A 15,223-nucleotide genomic window follows, 5' to 3' on the forward strand; every position below is an offset into this window, starting at 1 on the left:
TCATCAAATGAGTGGCACATCTCATTAGGAAGTGATTAATGTAATTTTTCAATTAATTTTTCTTCATGAACTCTGAGTTCATTCAGATAATGAGATGCAGTAAATTTGGGTACATGGTACTCTTGTGCTAATCCTTTTTAAAAAATTAGGTTTGGATTTTTTTTAAAGATTTCCTACTTCATATGACTTGAAGTAGGAAAAATGTCAGGAAGGGGCAAGGGAAGATTATAATGGTGACTGATAACCTCAAATGCTGGGTAAAGGAGATAAATACATTACACAAGCTTCATTTTAGAAGCCAAGATTTTGAAAATAATGAAAAAATATAAACAAATGCAGAAGCTGTTGTAGATGTGGGATGGTGTGAGCAAAAATAAATGATTGCGTTTGCCAGCTAATGCCATACAACTGCGTTACCTGCAAGATGCATGAAAAAAAAAGTGTTGTCTCTGCCATGTCTAAAATATAGGTGAGGCAGTGGTGCTGAGGTGATGTTTGGGCACTGTCTGTCAAAGAAATGGCCCAGTCTGCACTGTCACGTGCTGTTCCTGCGCCTGGGTGTGTGATTGTGCGTAAGAACATACAGGCTTGAAACTTGAAATGGCAAGGAGACACCACTAACCAGAGAAATGTTGCAGTTGAGCTTAGCTTCTTCCTTTTAATCAAGTGTATTTTATAGTGGAGCTAAATTTTACACCGATTGCCTGCCTCTAGAAAAATGTTTCCATTAAGTAAAACTTATGTTAATTCTGCCCCAGTTTCTACTAGTAGCTTGAACAGCCAGCATTATTTCAGCCTAAATGGAGTCCCTGTCAGTTTAGTATTGACCTCACTTGAACAGACTGAGGCTGGGAAGGGGGGAGCATGACTGTGCACACTCCAACTCTGGGATGCTTTAGAGAGCCTAGGAAAACTTGGGGAAGGTCTAACAAACTCTCTGCTAATCCTGGCTTGGGGAGAGCTTTTGACTTCGTAGAACATACGCAGGTGGAGAAAGGGAGACAAAACATATCAGAAAGCAGCGTCATTTCAATTATTCATGGAAAATTGGCAAAAGTTAACTATTGAAACAATACACGTTGGTGTTTGTAAGAGAGTTGTTGCTGTTGCGTACTATCTCTGGTTTAATAGGTGCCCCACGCTGGAGCTGTAGACGTGCTCTCTTCAGAAGTGCTGCAAGTTAGGTAGATGTGTGCCAGTAACCTCTCCAGCAGCAGCTGGTGTAGCTAACTTGGCTTCACTTTGGTAATAACACGCTTTCCAAATGAATTATTAGCTACTGAATAGCAGTATAGTTTCTCCACTAAACCTCATCTTTTATGATGGAAACTTCTGGGGATTGAGGCCCTTTGATAAATAGGGCAAGCAGTAAGATATTGGGAAGATATTATGGAAAGTAATAGGGCAAACAATCCTTTGTGTTTTAAGGGGGGTTAAAATTCTGTATTTAAAACCAGTAAGACTTTTTATGCTTTTTTTTTTTTTCCTACTTAAGAAAATATTTTACAGAACAACTTTTCCGCTGATGACTGAAATTGAAAGAAGTGTGTGTCTCTGTGCATGTGTGTGCACGTGTTTCCAAGTACATGCATGCCTTTTTCTTGAGTCAGAATAAGTAAGATTTCACTATTCGGTTTATGAACTGGGATTACAGCTATCGAGGGGAGAAATGCATGTTTCCAGGCAAACCTGAATCTCTTGTTCAAGATTTAATGTCCCTGAAGGGTGGGGTTTTTCAAGGGTTTTTGTTTGTTTTTAACCAGTGTCCTAACTAGATAATGCATAGCTAGAAGAGAGCTGGGAAGTTTTTGGGAGTATAAATTCTCACGTAAATGTCTTCCCCACCATGGCATGAATCTTTGGAGTATTTCCTTTTAACGTTTAAATACCAGTGCTCTGCCTTTAAAAACACTTCTCTTTTAGAAAATGCGATGAAAAGTGTGGTGGAGCTTTTAAAGCAAAGATCCATTTTATTCAGTAGCTGTTTGATGAATGAAACTGATTCAGAATAGAGATCAAAAAGCTCTTTGCATTTAGAGACGTTATATACAAGTTTTTCCTTAGAAAACTGAGTCCTGTTTAAGGTCTATCCCCACCCCCCCAGTTCTCTTGCGAACAATGAAATTTGTTTCCCAGTGGCACAGTGATGCTTGTGATGACCTTCTTTTCGTGTTGGCAGTCCTCCATGCTTTTAAGTTACACAGAACTTGAAAATACAGCTATGTTTATCTTCTTACCTTCTCAAGCTTGCTGTTACTTTACGTTCTTTTAGCCTACTGTGTTACTTAGAAAAATAATAAAAAATTGCAGTTCATTCAGGTAGAATTGATTGAAATAGGTGTCTCATTTTGAATCTGGCAAACAAAAAAGAAAATGTTGGCAGTAATTAATAAATTTTTATTGTATGATTCTGCAGTAATTTCTGTTAAACTTCTAGTGGCTTGGCTGTATTTACAGCATGTGCAAATCTAGGATTTGCCAAATCCTTTGCGATTAATAGTCTCTTATCCACTATCCTCTTTACAAGTCAGATAAAAGCATAAGGCTTCCATAATGCATGTTTGTTTGGGATTAGGGAAGCAGTTTGGTGGTAGATGTGTTTGTATTGAAGCACGAGAATTGATAACGTGCACAATTTCAATGGTTTTAACATAATAGTACGTCTAAGCACTTTTTCTCTCTTACTGACATACGTGCTTCTGCTCGAGTGTTATATTTAACACCAGAGCTACAAATGATAACGGTTCTTTAAGTGAGGAGCTTGATGCAGAGGGCAAATAGTAACTACAGTAAACGTTTTTCCTTCTAGCTTACAGACTGTACACTGTAGTCCCTCGATTAGTGAAGTTTGTTGATATTCTGACCAACTGGTATGTTAGGATGAATCGCAGAAGACTAAAGGTAGGTATCGACTTCTGCAATCTTCTACTGTAAACAAAATCCACAGCAGCTTCATGGTGTTACACAAAACCTTTATGCTGCATTTTAAATGGTATCAGTTTGTACCCGATAGTGGGAATGAGAAGTTAACATTTTTTTCCTCCTCTTTGCTTTACGAGGAAAACCAAACAAACACAATGCCCAGTAATTCTGTTTCACTTGCTGGATGGGACTGAGCAAAATGAATGCAGTTTGGAAAACCAGTTTATTGCATTAACATAGGAATTTTTTGAAGTTTATTGAAGTGCACTTACTGATCCTAAAATTGTAGTTGTTTTTTTCTTGGTGAATTCTTCAAATAGGGTGAGAATGGGACTGAAGACTGCATTATGGCCTTGGAAACCTTGTTCAGGGTTTTGTTCTCCATGTGCAGACTTATGGTAAGAGAATGACAGCCCACTAGTTGATATTTTTAATGTAGTTAATCTAAACCCATGCATCTTTGTGCCTAAGGTGACCACAGAAACTAGGGGTACAGAGGCTGAACACATGGGAAGAAGAAACATACTGCTACTGATTTGTCTAGCACAGTTCATTTTCCACCTCCCCCTTTTATTTGCTTATCTGCCCCATGGTACTATAAAGCAGGCAGATATCACCTGACTGATAAAGAGACGTTATGATTTCTTATCTGATGCCCAAAAGTAACATGTAAATATCAGGAAGGAGATGAATAAGTAGTAGCAATTTCATCATCTATTTCAGTCTGCATTTTGAATAACATCACAGTTCTGCATTGAAGACACTGTGTAAGCATTACTTTTGCTGAACTGTCCTTATGCAATTCATGAGTATTACTGATTCATAATGTACAAACAATAAAGAAAAGATGGTGACTGAATGCAACATTACAGGCACCATACACTCCATTTATCACTGAGCTGATGTACCAGAATCTGAAGACACTTATTGATCCGGCCTCAGTTCAGGAAAAGAATACTGAAAGCATCCACTACCTCATGCTTCCCCAAGTGAGGTAAGAGACAGCTGTTACGTGGCAAAATGGGGTTTTGGGTTGGTGGGGTTTTGGTTGGTTGTTGGTTTCTTTTTTTTCCACTTTTCACAGAACGGTGCTCCTTCACTTACTTGTGTTCAAAGCTGTTCTGCATAACAAGAAAACCATCTGCTTTAATAATGTGAATATTCCTTTGCCTCAAGAAGAATTTTAGGGTGATAGTTAACACATTCTTTTCTATAAGCAAAAACTGTTTAAGTTTTGATTAAACTCTGCTTGATGTTAGTCTCTTTGCTGTAGGAGAACATTTCACTAGCAGTACACTTCACACCTTACTCTTAGTGTTAGCTGGGAATTTTCTGTTCCCTCCACATTTAGGCAGTAGACTTGTGCTAAGTTAAAGGGTTGTAGATTGGAAGGAAAACAATTAGGAAGAATGCATGTTCCCAAGTCATAATGTTTTCTTCTTATGGTGGGCAAGGAATATCCTTTTTACTCAAGGAATATCCTTTTTACTCTTCAAAGGGTGTGCTGACTAGAAGCTATAACGCCTCCCTATGAAGGGCCCAAAAGAGTTATAAAACTTTCTTGTGGGCCCTATATTTGCCAGAACGTGTGCACCCCCCCATCTCTAGGCCTTTCTTAGTGAATGCTGACACCAGATCCCATGTGGATTGGAATTATTGTTTTGTGTGGACCACATACGGAGCCAGCAGAGTGAGTTCTTCTGGCTTCAGATCAAGAATTTAGACCATTGTCCAGAGGTTGCCACTTCCTTGTAAGAGGAAGCTCAGATGAGAGAGAGCTTTCTAGACAGATCGTTTCTCTGGATGCTGATGGGTGAGGTTTTTTGTAAGTGCCTGTGTGTCTCAAAAAGGTTTGGGTCCATGGTGGTTGTACTGGACATAAGCTCTGGGTTATCCATAGCACCAACTCACCCAGGTAGCTCTACCCAGGTAGAACTTCACACCTGAAGTTGTTTTTGGTTTGGGTTTTTTTTCTTTTGTCCAGCCAAGGGAGCCACTAGTATTACAGTAATCAGTTGCTTATTAGTGCCTTGGGGCTACGTCAGTGGATTAAGTTAGTGCCAGCATTGCAGTCTGCTGTTAGTCACCGAACAGAAGAGAAGCAAACTTCCCTTTTGCATTGTAGCTCAGTTTGAAAACCCTCAAGGATAAGGGAGCTGACCTTGATACTTTACGTGGCGGTTTAAAAATTTAAACCTTCTAGTAATGTTTCTTTTATGGATACTATATCCTTTGAAGAAGGTGGTTTGTTCTTTCTGATAGCTTTAATAGTGACAGTTATTGCAACAAGGAGTTTGAGATTGACATAATGATGGTGCTGATTTTCTGTTCCCTGGGAAAGTGCTGTAAAGAATACGTAATCAAAGAATGTAAAACTCATCAGTCAGCTATCAGAAATGGTTCTGAGCTCCTGTAGAATGGAGTGATGGAGGGATAGTGAGCTATTTGCAGGAACTCAGCTCAGGCACGGGCTTAGCATGAGTGTTTAAAAGTGGCTTAGTCACTTCTTATTCCTTTTTGTGCTGACTTGCTGCTGCATCATGCAAACATACGAGGTATTTGAGTGGCTTGCAGGGCTTTCCTCTGTTTCTTGTACTTTGTTTGGATTTTTGTCTCCTACTAGTTTGTGTAATGTACTGGATTGTTCAACCTGGGTTGAGTTGATGACTGCATAAGGACAATACTGTCAGTTAATAATAAGAGATGTTTTTTTATGCAGTTACAGAAAATGCTACTTTAACAATATGATGGGTATCTACACATAAAACTAAGGGACTTGGCCACTTCCAGAGCTGAACTTGATTCAATACCTGTGTTACAAACCCCACTGAGGTATTACTTGGTGGCTTAGTGTCTGAACAGATTGGTTGCAGTAAATTTTGTGGATGGGCATGCAATCCATGAAGACTATTATCATTTTGTGGCTCCACAATGTTGTTAAGTAGTGGCAAGTAATATTGAAATACTGCCACATTATACTAAGTGAACCTTTCTGGGAGCAAAATTTTCTAGCTCACAGTCTTCATGTTTCCAAGTTTTTGGAGCACCATCATGGAGGCTGGCTTTGGGAAGAATAAAAGCTTCAAAATAGGTAATAAGATCTTAATCAGAACCCTAGGGCAGAAGATGGGGATATTTCAGTTTGAAGTTTTGCTTTACCAGTTCTGTTTCTCTGGACAATCCTTACTGGATGCGTGGTTTTCATCCCAGTACTTTTGCTTCTTATATTACAGCAAGCAACTTTGTTAATTTTATTGACAACTGTCTTTTAGAACCAGTACCTCTGGTCCTGATATGACACTTGTGTGGTTTTAAAGGAGCTGCTCAAGTTATGCAGCTACTCAAGAAATCAAGAAAACCACATTTTTGCAACTGTTGGCTGCTAGTACATTTGAAACAAGATGTGAATGTCAGCTTACTCAAAGGCAAAAAAACCCCACCAACCCTGCCTTGCCTCAAAATGGAAGGGTGTTAAAATGAAAGCCAGGAAAGACTACAAGACTGTCTAAAACATCAAGCTAAAATACCAGAACTCCTGGAAAAGATAATAAATTGAGATTCAGTGAGTTGGTCACATTATAGGTATTTCCTTGTCATTATAAGTATCCTACTTATAATATCTTTTTGCATCTTCTTATGATATTATTAATGTAAATCTTACTTTTTATTGGCTATTAATAAAATAGGTAGTATTACTCAATCCATTATCTCCATCTTGTGAGAGGTGCTAACAAAAGATGATTTAAAAATAGCTCTGTTTTTTGTTTTCAGCAAGTTCTTTCCTCATCTTCTTCTACACAAAGAGAGAAGGAAAACCTATTTGTTAATTTTCCAAATTGCTCCAACAGGGCATAATTGAGTCTCTGGCAGGAAATTTCAGAGAAGGGGGTAAAACGTTTTCAATCTGTTCAAACAGATACAGTGAAAATGAAGCAATATAATGTTTCCTTTTTAATCTAGGGAGGATCTCATCGACAAAAAAATTGAAAGTGCCGTTTCTTGTTTGCAGTCGGTTATTGAGCTTGGACGAGTAATCAGAGACAGAAAAACCATTCCAGTAAAGGTTAGCAGTCTTCAACACCTGTTATCAATACCTTGGGAATGTGCAATAGCTTTGTAACTTTGGGATAAGACTGAGAAAATTGAGTAATTAAGTTTGGAATAGCAAAGAAGAGTTCAACAATAAAATACATCAAATGATAAATAATGATTTCTGAAGTTCTTTATTTTCAGTTGGGAGGACCAAAGTTTCTGTTTGTGTTTTTTTTTCCATCTCCACAGTATCCTTTGAAAGAAGTAGTTGTTATCCATCAGGATCCAGAGGCTCTGGAAAACGTCAGATCTTTAGAGAAGTACATACTTGAGGTAAGAACATCATGAACGTGATGCTTAACTGGATTGTGTATGGCAGTTACCTCAACAAACACAACCCTAACCTTCCATGTTGCTGATACTAATAACTCACTAGGTAAAACTAACTAAGAGAATTGTAATGAAAGGGGATATCAGTGGGTACTGTGCACAGAAATTAAGGTAAGTGGGTGATGATCCTTAGGCAGTCAGCTGTAGTACTGAGAAACAATCGCTCAAACTGACCACATAGGACTTCATCAATGAATAATTAAGAGGCTATTAGAAATGTTCTTTTTCTTGATTAGTGAAAGTAAAAAACATTTTCTGAATGAAAATAAGACAATATTCAACTATATGTTGTCTAAGAGATGGACTGCAAAATTTGTGATCTCCTTCAGTTAAAGGGCATTAAAAACAGTTTGACGGTAAGTGAAGGGTTGATGGAGAGAAGGAGTTCCGTGTAAGGGAGAATAGGCGACCAGTCAATATTTTTGCAGGATGTTGTTTAGGGTATAAAATGTCAAATAAATAAGATGTTAGTCTGTACGATTTCTTACACTCATCTGCTTCTGTATGCCACTGCAATACTCTCTTAATGCGTGTCCATTAGGGAAACACAGCCTGCCCTACTTCTAAATGTTTGTTTGGATAAAAGCCCCGTCGTTCAAAAGAAAAGTAACCCTTCTTGGGTTTTTGAGCATAACTTCTGGAAATTGGCTGCACTTTCTGCTTTTAGTCAGTCATGTAAAAATCCATAGTATTTGAAGAAGTGAAATGAAAACGGAGTTTGTTTATAAATAAGCTTCGATTATTTATATGTTTATACTATAAATAAATATTTTAAACTTCAGTACTGCATTTCAGAAGTTGTAGTGAAGGCACAAAGCTTATTACTTTTTGATTGCTTAAAAGATTTTTTAGCGTGGGCTTTCTTTAGTCTTTATGTTCAATTAAATTTCATTACAAATAGACTTTATATGCATCTTCTTTCATGTCTGTGATGTACAAAAGAAATCAAACAGTAAGAGAGAACAGTGAGAAGGAAGAGTTTCAGCTACTGTGATGAATTTCGATGAGCCATGGTGTTTTGATTCGAAAAGCAAAGCAAAAAAAAGCTCCTATGCCAGTATGCCTTTGAACTTTTTTCTGGGTGTTGGGGCCTTCAAACCATCTTGCAAACCAGTGGTTCTTACTACTTAAATCTGTCGTGATCGTGCATTTGATACCATGAACGATGCTATGTGTCATTTCTCAGTGTTGGCAGCCTAGGGGCTTTATAATTGCTTTGCTGAACAGGGAGTTAGAGGTAATAATATCTCCGTTGTCAGACTGGAGGCCTTCCAGAACCACTCTGGAAGGCAGTGAGGGGAGAAGGAAGACTGGTTAAGCAATGCTGTTCTTTGTGAACAGTCTTCATTTCCTCTTGCTGCAGCAGTCTCTCATTTGGATAGATGATCACTTTTCACCCAGATGTTTCATTGTGTTGCCTGGGAGATGTGCCATGACTTCATCTTTGTAACTGTGTGTGTTTTGGGAGGAAAGAATTGCATTTCAAAGAGCAGCTCTTTGCTAAGACGACAGAATTCTAAAGGAACTGATTTGATGTTGATACTGGGCAGAATGCATGCATTAGACTTGAATATAAATCGGGGATTACTTTATGACAGTAATTTCTGTGTATTAATCTGTCTGGATTTTCACTTGAATTCTTCTCTTATGTAATTTTGTTGTATTTGTGTGTGGCTCTTAATTCAACGAGGCAGAATACACACCACTTTTCTCTTGGATGAGAACTGAAGGAGTGGTCTTGCAAAACAAAATCACCTAGGTAGTTGTTCAGATGATCTTCCCCATTCAAGACCTGACAAAAAGGTTTCTGAGGAAGGGATACTAGCCTCAATGCAAGGTCCTTGTTAGAGAAGTTAAATACAATGTAATACAAAAACTGACAACCCCCCAAAGTATTGACTGCCTTTACTATTACAAGAGATTTCATGTAGAAGTCTTAATACAGTTTCTGAATGCCCGTGAGCTGCAAGCTCAGCCTACTCGTGTTTTACCCTCTCAAATCTACTCGTTTGAAACAATCTCTGTTTAAATGAGCAAAAACCAGAAGAAAAAATATTTTGAACAGCAATGTACTTGTACATCTGCACAGTTTATGAAAGAATTCCTTCCCTTCCACGGTACCTTCATATCTGGACAGGTGAGCCGTAGGGCGTACTTTTCATTACCCTCTGAAGTCTGCCCTTTTCCTATATTTTAAGTGCTTGTAGTGGATATACAAAAACAGATTACTGTTACAACTTAATTCTTTGTCCTATTTTACCTCCAGCGTACTTCCCAAGGTACTGTCATGTTAGTGTACAGCTTCTGTGTGTCCAAGTACAGTAATCAGGTGGGAAATGTAGGGATTCTCCTCAGTTCAAAGTGGTTCCTTTCCTTCAGCTCCATCCACAGCACTGAAGGTTTGAATCTGACATTGCAGAGGAGCTTTGTCTCATTTCTGTCTTCAGGAAATTCTTATCGTGTTGTATCACGTTAGGACCGCTGTGCTTCTTAGAGCTGATATAGTATAAGAGTGGTGGGTTCAGCAAGCTGTCTTTAGTTTGTGTTTCTGTTTAATGGCCTCTGGATTATTCAATAAAATATATTTCTACTAATAATTGACCTTCGACCTTCCTGTCATCTTTATTTTGTCAGAATCTGTCACTTCCCAGGTGTTTATGTATGTTCATGACAGAGTCAGTTCCAATGGCTGTACTAAGACATACTGGTAGTACATGAAGCATAAGGTTATGGTACTTTACAATGAATGGATTTCTTTTTCTTCCATAACTGTTTGTAACATTTTGCATTCTCTGAAGCCAGTGAAATGAGTCTTCAAAGATAAGTGAGATAAGGTTTTTTTCTATTACAATAATCACTGGCAGTACAGTATGTAAGGATTTTTTTCCCTTGTCCAGGAATCCATGGCCCTTATTGTACACCTGCCCTTGGTAGGTTAAGGATTCTTCTTCCTTTCAGTAAGGCATATTCAGAGGGCTCTGTAACAGAAGATCTAGTCACGTGCTTAAAATGCAGTGGAACTTTTTTAGTTCAAATTGTCATTGTCGAGATCAGCTGCTTTGCCTTGACAAAGAGAACAAAAATCTGCATCTACCCAAGCAAGATCAACTCACCTCACTCGTCTTGGTAAGAGCAACCCTGTCAGTCAAAGAATTCGAGAGATGACTGAAGCCACAGAGTCCCTCTTAAACTGCTAATTATGTATTACTCCAGCAACACCATCTTTCCCCCAGCCTAAATACACATCTAAGGCAGGCTTCTAAAAATTCTGCTGAGGGCAACGTAAGAGCATGGCTAAGGGAGTCAGGGCTCAATATGCACAAGACTTCTGGATCAGTGTTGTATGCTTCTTGCTTTTCATTGCTATGGGACTTGAATTCTTAAGAACTGTGCACTAAAGGAATTCTAATTAAAAATCTTAATTGATTTGCAAGTGGCATTGTAAGGCTTTTCTGTCATATTAGCTTATTGGTTATTTCTCTTAGACTTGGCAGGTACAATGCTTCACTTCAGAATTGCTGTTATTAATAATTTCAGTACCTGGATCTTTTCAATAGCGGAATGTTGTGGAATGTAGGTTAGTGCCTATCACATTTTCTTGATCTGAAAACTGGATTTGTGGATTTTACAGAATCCAATTTTAAGGGCGATGAGGTTTGGTTACTCAAATTACTTCCAAAAATATAGCTGACAAAATTTGCTGTCAACTTCTACAGCTAGTAAAAGGTAACAAAGGAACCCAACAGCTTGATAAATTATTACATAATTGGATTGTACAAAAGTCTGGTTTAATTTATATTCATTTGCTACCACAAACAAGGTATGTCTTATGGGGAGATGAGTTACGATAAACTCAAATACCTTTATGGAAACACAAATACAAAATACTATCTGTCATTCTGGTTTTATTATGTATCTTAAAATTCAACAAGCTGATGCTGAAGCTTAGTATGTGTTTTATCGTATTTCATAGCAATCAATCTGGTTGTTTACTAGGATGGTGCAGAGCTAAAGAGGTCAACAAATACAGGCAGGCTGGGTAGTGTTACTTGGGCTGTATTTGCAGCTTTGTTCATCGACCTTGTACATATTCAGAGCTTTACAACCTTTAGTTGTTGCCAGAAGTGTTTCTAGTAAATTTGCAGGTGCCAGAGGTAATCTATAAGAAAAATTACACCATTTGACTTCATGCAGTTGCTGACAAAAGAATTTGAAAAATACACTTGTCAATTCTTCAAAAATTTCATTCATCACTTTTGCAGAAGTAGCTGCATTCTTTGATCTGCAGCCTTACTCTATCATCAGAACAGAGCAAATCATTTAAATAAATGGATTTTAATATGTCCAGAGTATAGAGTTGTAATGCAAAAATGACCAAGCTTACAAAAGGAAATAAATCCAGGAGGCTTTTAGTAGCAGAACACAGCTGCATTTTATTCATTAGGATTTGAGGCCTTTTACAAGCCTAGCTCAGGACTTCTCTTCCTAACTACTTCCAGTGAGAGGCTTTTCTCTGAGTAAATTTTACTCTACACACAAACAGAATCTTGTTTGAATCCAACCTTTGTATACCCTCAACTCCCACCCCTGTGTATGGCTATAATAAACCAGAAAATTGACTTCCCCTTGAACAAATTCAAGTCTACCAGTATTTCATAACGTTAATGGCATTACAGTTAATGTAGTAGATGGGACCCATGAATGGCTGAATTAACTGACACATGAGCTGTGCCTGTGTGTGGTCCTTCAGTATTTTGTTTCTTACAGTATTACATAATCAATATTTATTTCCCTTTTTAGGATGTTGGCTTAGAGAGCCCAGCCCAGCTGAAGCACAGCACCGGCATTTCTCTTTCTCTGTTCTGAGAATTGGGCATAGTTGGGTTACCAGTCGATCTGATCGTGTCTGGCACACGGCACCAACTAAAGGCCCTTGTACAGAGGAGTGCCTGAATATACAGTTCTCCCAGCTGGCAATGGGAAGGACTGGTTGCCTCAGTTTGTGTGTTTGAGACTTGAAAGTCTCATAGAGACTTGGGTCAAGGAGCTAATTTTGATTTATTGGGAAGCTAAAATTAAGAACTGTTTTAAGTCAAAGCACTACATTGAGGCACATATAAACAAACCTAAGACACAGGTTTGCTTTTTTTGAAGAATCATTCTATTTTTATTCTTGATAATGTACACAGAAGAGTGGTTTCCTAATCTAATTAGTATAGAGAACTTGCCCTGATGGGGAGTTGGCTTGTATGTAATTTATCTGATCAGGCCCAAAGTCATCTTTAAATCTGTGCTGTTTTTTGGATTATTATTTCTTCATCTCCACGAGGTTGTCATTTACCACTTGTGGGCTCATTTCCAAGAGCACCCCATTAAAACTGAATTTCTGAAGTATGTAGTTTTCATTAGATTTCCTAAAAGATGTATTAAATAAAATTAGATTCAGTTGTATTCTTGGCTCCTCATGTCAGTAGGACTTCCTAGGGAATTAGACTGTAGGTCAGAGGTTGTATGTAAGTGTTACTTCTCAGTGTAAATGTTTGGCTACTTGCTAGTCCTGTCATGCCAACGCTACCATTTACTTCTGCTTCCTGAATGACTTGGAGTAGCTCGCTTGCCACAGGCACTTGGTGATTCTGTATCATGTTGATATAAACTCTAACGACCTTCTACTGGAGATGTAAACACAAAACACTTCAGGTACTGGGCAGTCTGACAGACAAAACCTGCCAAATTATAGTGAAGCGTGCGCCAGATATGTGCTGGTTTGTACCTGTAGAAGAGTTGTGTGTGGGCAATTTAAACTCTCCAAGATCTGTCCCTGGTACGTTACACCAAGAATAGAGAGAGTGGGATTGTGTGAAACTGGAAATTCAGGTATCAAATCCTGCCTTGTGTGTGTTCCTTATTTACTTTACAAAACAGTGAAAAACCAGACTGTCTTGAAGACACAAAATAACACTGGGAAACAGTGCTCTTATTTACGGGAGGTATACAAAGACATTATTTTGTGGTGTCGTTAATGAAGTGTGTAATGCATTTGTTTGTTGGACAGAGTTAAGGGTAGAGCAGAGAGGTTTGCTGTGTATTTTCAGATTTGGCATTGTATGACAGTCAGGGTGTGGAATAAAGGTTTGAGGTCTTTTTAATGGTGGTTTTTAATGTGCTTATGTGATGAGGAAAATATTTGTAATTAAGAACATAAGAAATGACGTAGTGGTTTAGACTCATGGCTCATCTAGCACATTGTGCTCTCTCCTGCAATGGTAGAGTCCGTTTAGAGAAAGCACGAGCATCTGGCCACTTCTTGCAGTAGACTCTGCCCTAGTCAGCCATATGCAGCTATTTTATTAAAGATGTTCAGGGGCACGTGCCTGCCTCTTCCCTTTAACATCTTTTCACGTGCCTACTGTACGAGCTCAACTCCTTTTTGAACTTGGTGGTACACTCCTGCTTACCTCCTCTGGTGGCATTAAGTTCCAAGGGTTAGCTACTTGTTTATCTGTTTTAAACCAATCTCCTACTATTTCCACTGCACATTCCCTTACTTGAAGGCTTGTTTGTGGATTTGGTGAATAACAGTTTTACATTCCTTACCCATCTCTTTCGTAATTTTTTAAACCTCAATTGTATCTCCTTTCAGCTTTCTTCTCTCCAAAGAGTTCTAGCCTTGGTCTTTCCTCATATAGTAGCAACGCTGTCCTCTTTATCAGTTGTTGTGTAAAACTTTCTACAACACCACTATATTCCCCTTCAGATAGGACAAAAACTATATGCATTACTTACAGAACATGGGCACACTCAAGTTTCTGTAGTGGCAAAATAACATCCTTGGTCTGGGGCCCCTCCTGAAGGTCAGGCAAGTTTTATAAGCTTTTTTGGCTGCCCCTGCACACTGATCTTCAGAGTTCTTGTACTGCAGAGCATAGATGATGTTTTTCTGAGCAAGGTGGTTTTTGGTACAGTAAGGACCTGGAATAAACAGATAAGGAGACAAAATGAGGCAGTAGCATTTGCACAACCTAAAACATAAAATTGTTGGTTGTAGTTTTCTGGCCAAATGCATACTGAAAGGACTCTTTCAGCAAAATTTTTCTCCCTGAATTTTGCCAGGCCATTTTCTAATGCCATCGCACACAAAAGTAATAGTTTTATCTCTGCAGGCAGTTGTAACAGTAAAGTAAAAAAGGCTGTTGAATAGGGATCTGATTTGAGTTGAGCGGACTGGCATCTATTAATACCAGAGAAATGTCTGCCTAAAGGCTGAAGAGGAGGATAAGATCACCCGCTGAAGGATAGTTTCAGTATTGGTTGGGTTTATTTGCTTTTGCAGTGTTGGCAAGTTACTTGGTTCATAGAGACAACCATATAAAAAATTGCAGCTTGAGACTTAGGACTGCCCTAGTACTGCGGCCCCTGGTTTTGTACCCTTTCCACAGTTGTCGGAGATGGCTGTTCTTTAGCTTCATTTTTTTTCTGTTGGTGTATTTATGTAGGAACTTAATGTACGTCAAGTGACATTATCTACTAATAAAGAGAAATACGGAGTCCGGTTGAGAGCAGAACCCGATCACATGGTGCTTGGGAAGCGTTTGAAAGGTGCATTTAAGCTTGTCATGGCTGCAATCAAAGAGCTGAAGAGTGAGCAGCTGGAGGAATTCCAGGAGACAGGTAGGTGGTGGTACAAACCACTAAACGATGGCAATGTTGATCAAAAAAAGAAGATCCAAAATAAGTAGAGAGTGAGCTGTTCTGTAGGACTGAATCACATTAGAACTCAGTGCATGTGCAATAGTTTTCATTCTAAAAGCATTGCTTAGATTCCAGATTTATAAATGGGTGTGAATTTTCCAACTATATCTGTTAATTAACTGCTTGA

General features: G+C 38.5%; 1 protein-coding gene across 3 annotated transcripts in view; it reads left to right on the top strand.

The window, feature by feature from the left end:
* The window catches only part of IARS1 (isoleucyl-tRNA synthetase 1), a 111,525-nt gene that overhangs the window by 76,626 nt on the left and 19,676 nt on the right, over positions 1-15,223 (top strand). For all 3 annotated transcript variants that reach the window (XM_068420002.1, XM_068420003.1, XM_068420001.1), the window contains exons 22-27: positions 2,810-2,901; positions 3,243-3,320; positions 3,795-3,916; positions 6,883-6,985; positions 7,204-7,287; positions 14,841-15,015. In XM_068420002.1, the coding sequence (XP_068276103.1) occupies positions 2,810-2,901; positions 3,243-3,320; positions 3,795-3,916; positions 6,883-6,985; positions 7,204-7,287; positions 14,841-15,015 (654 nt within the window). The remainder of the gene's footprint in view (positions 1-2,809; positions 2,902-3,242; positions 3,321-3,794; positions 3,917-6,882; positions 6,986-7,203; positions 7,288-14,840; positions 15,016-15,223) is intronic.

The sequence above is a fragment of the Nyctibius grandis genome, chromosome 29 (genome assembly GCF_013368605.1).
Source record: "Nyctibius grandis isolate bNycGra1 chromosome 29, bNycGra1.pri, whole genome shotgun sequence".
Classification (NCBI taxonomy): domain Eukaryota; kingdom Metazoa; phylum Chordata; class Aves; order Nyctibiiformes; family Nyctibiidae; genus Nyctibius; species Nyctibius grandis.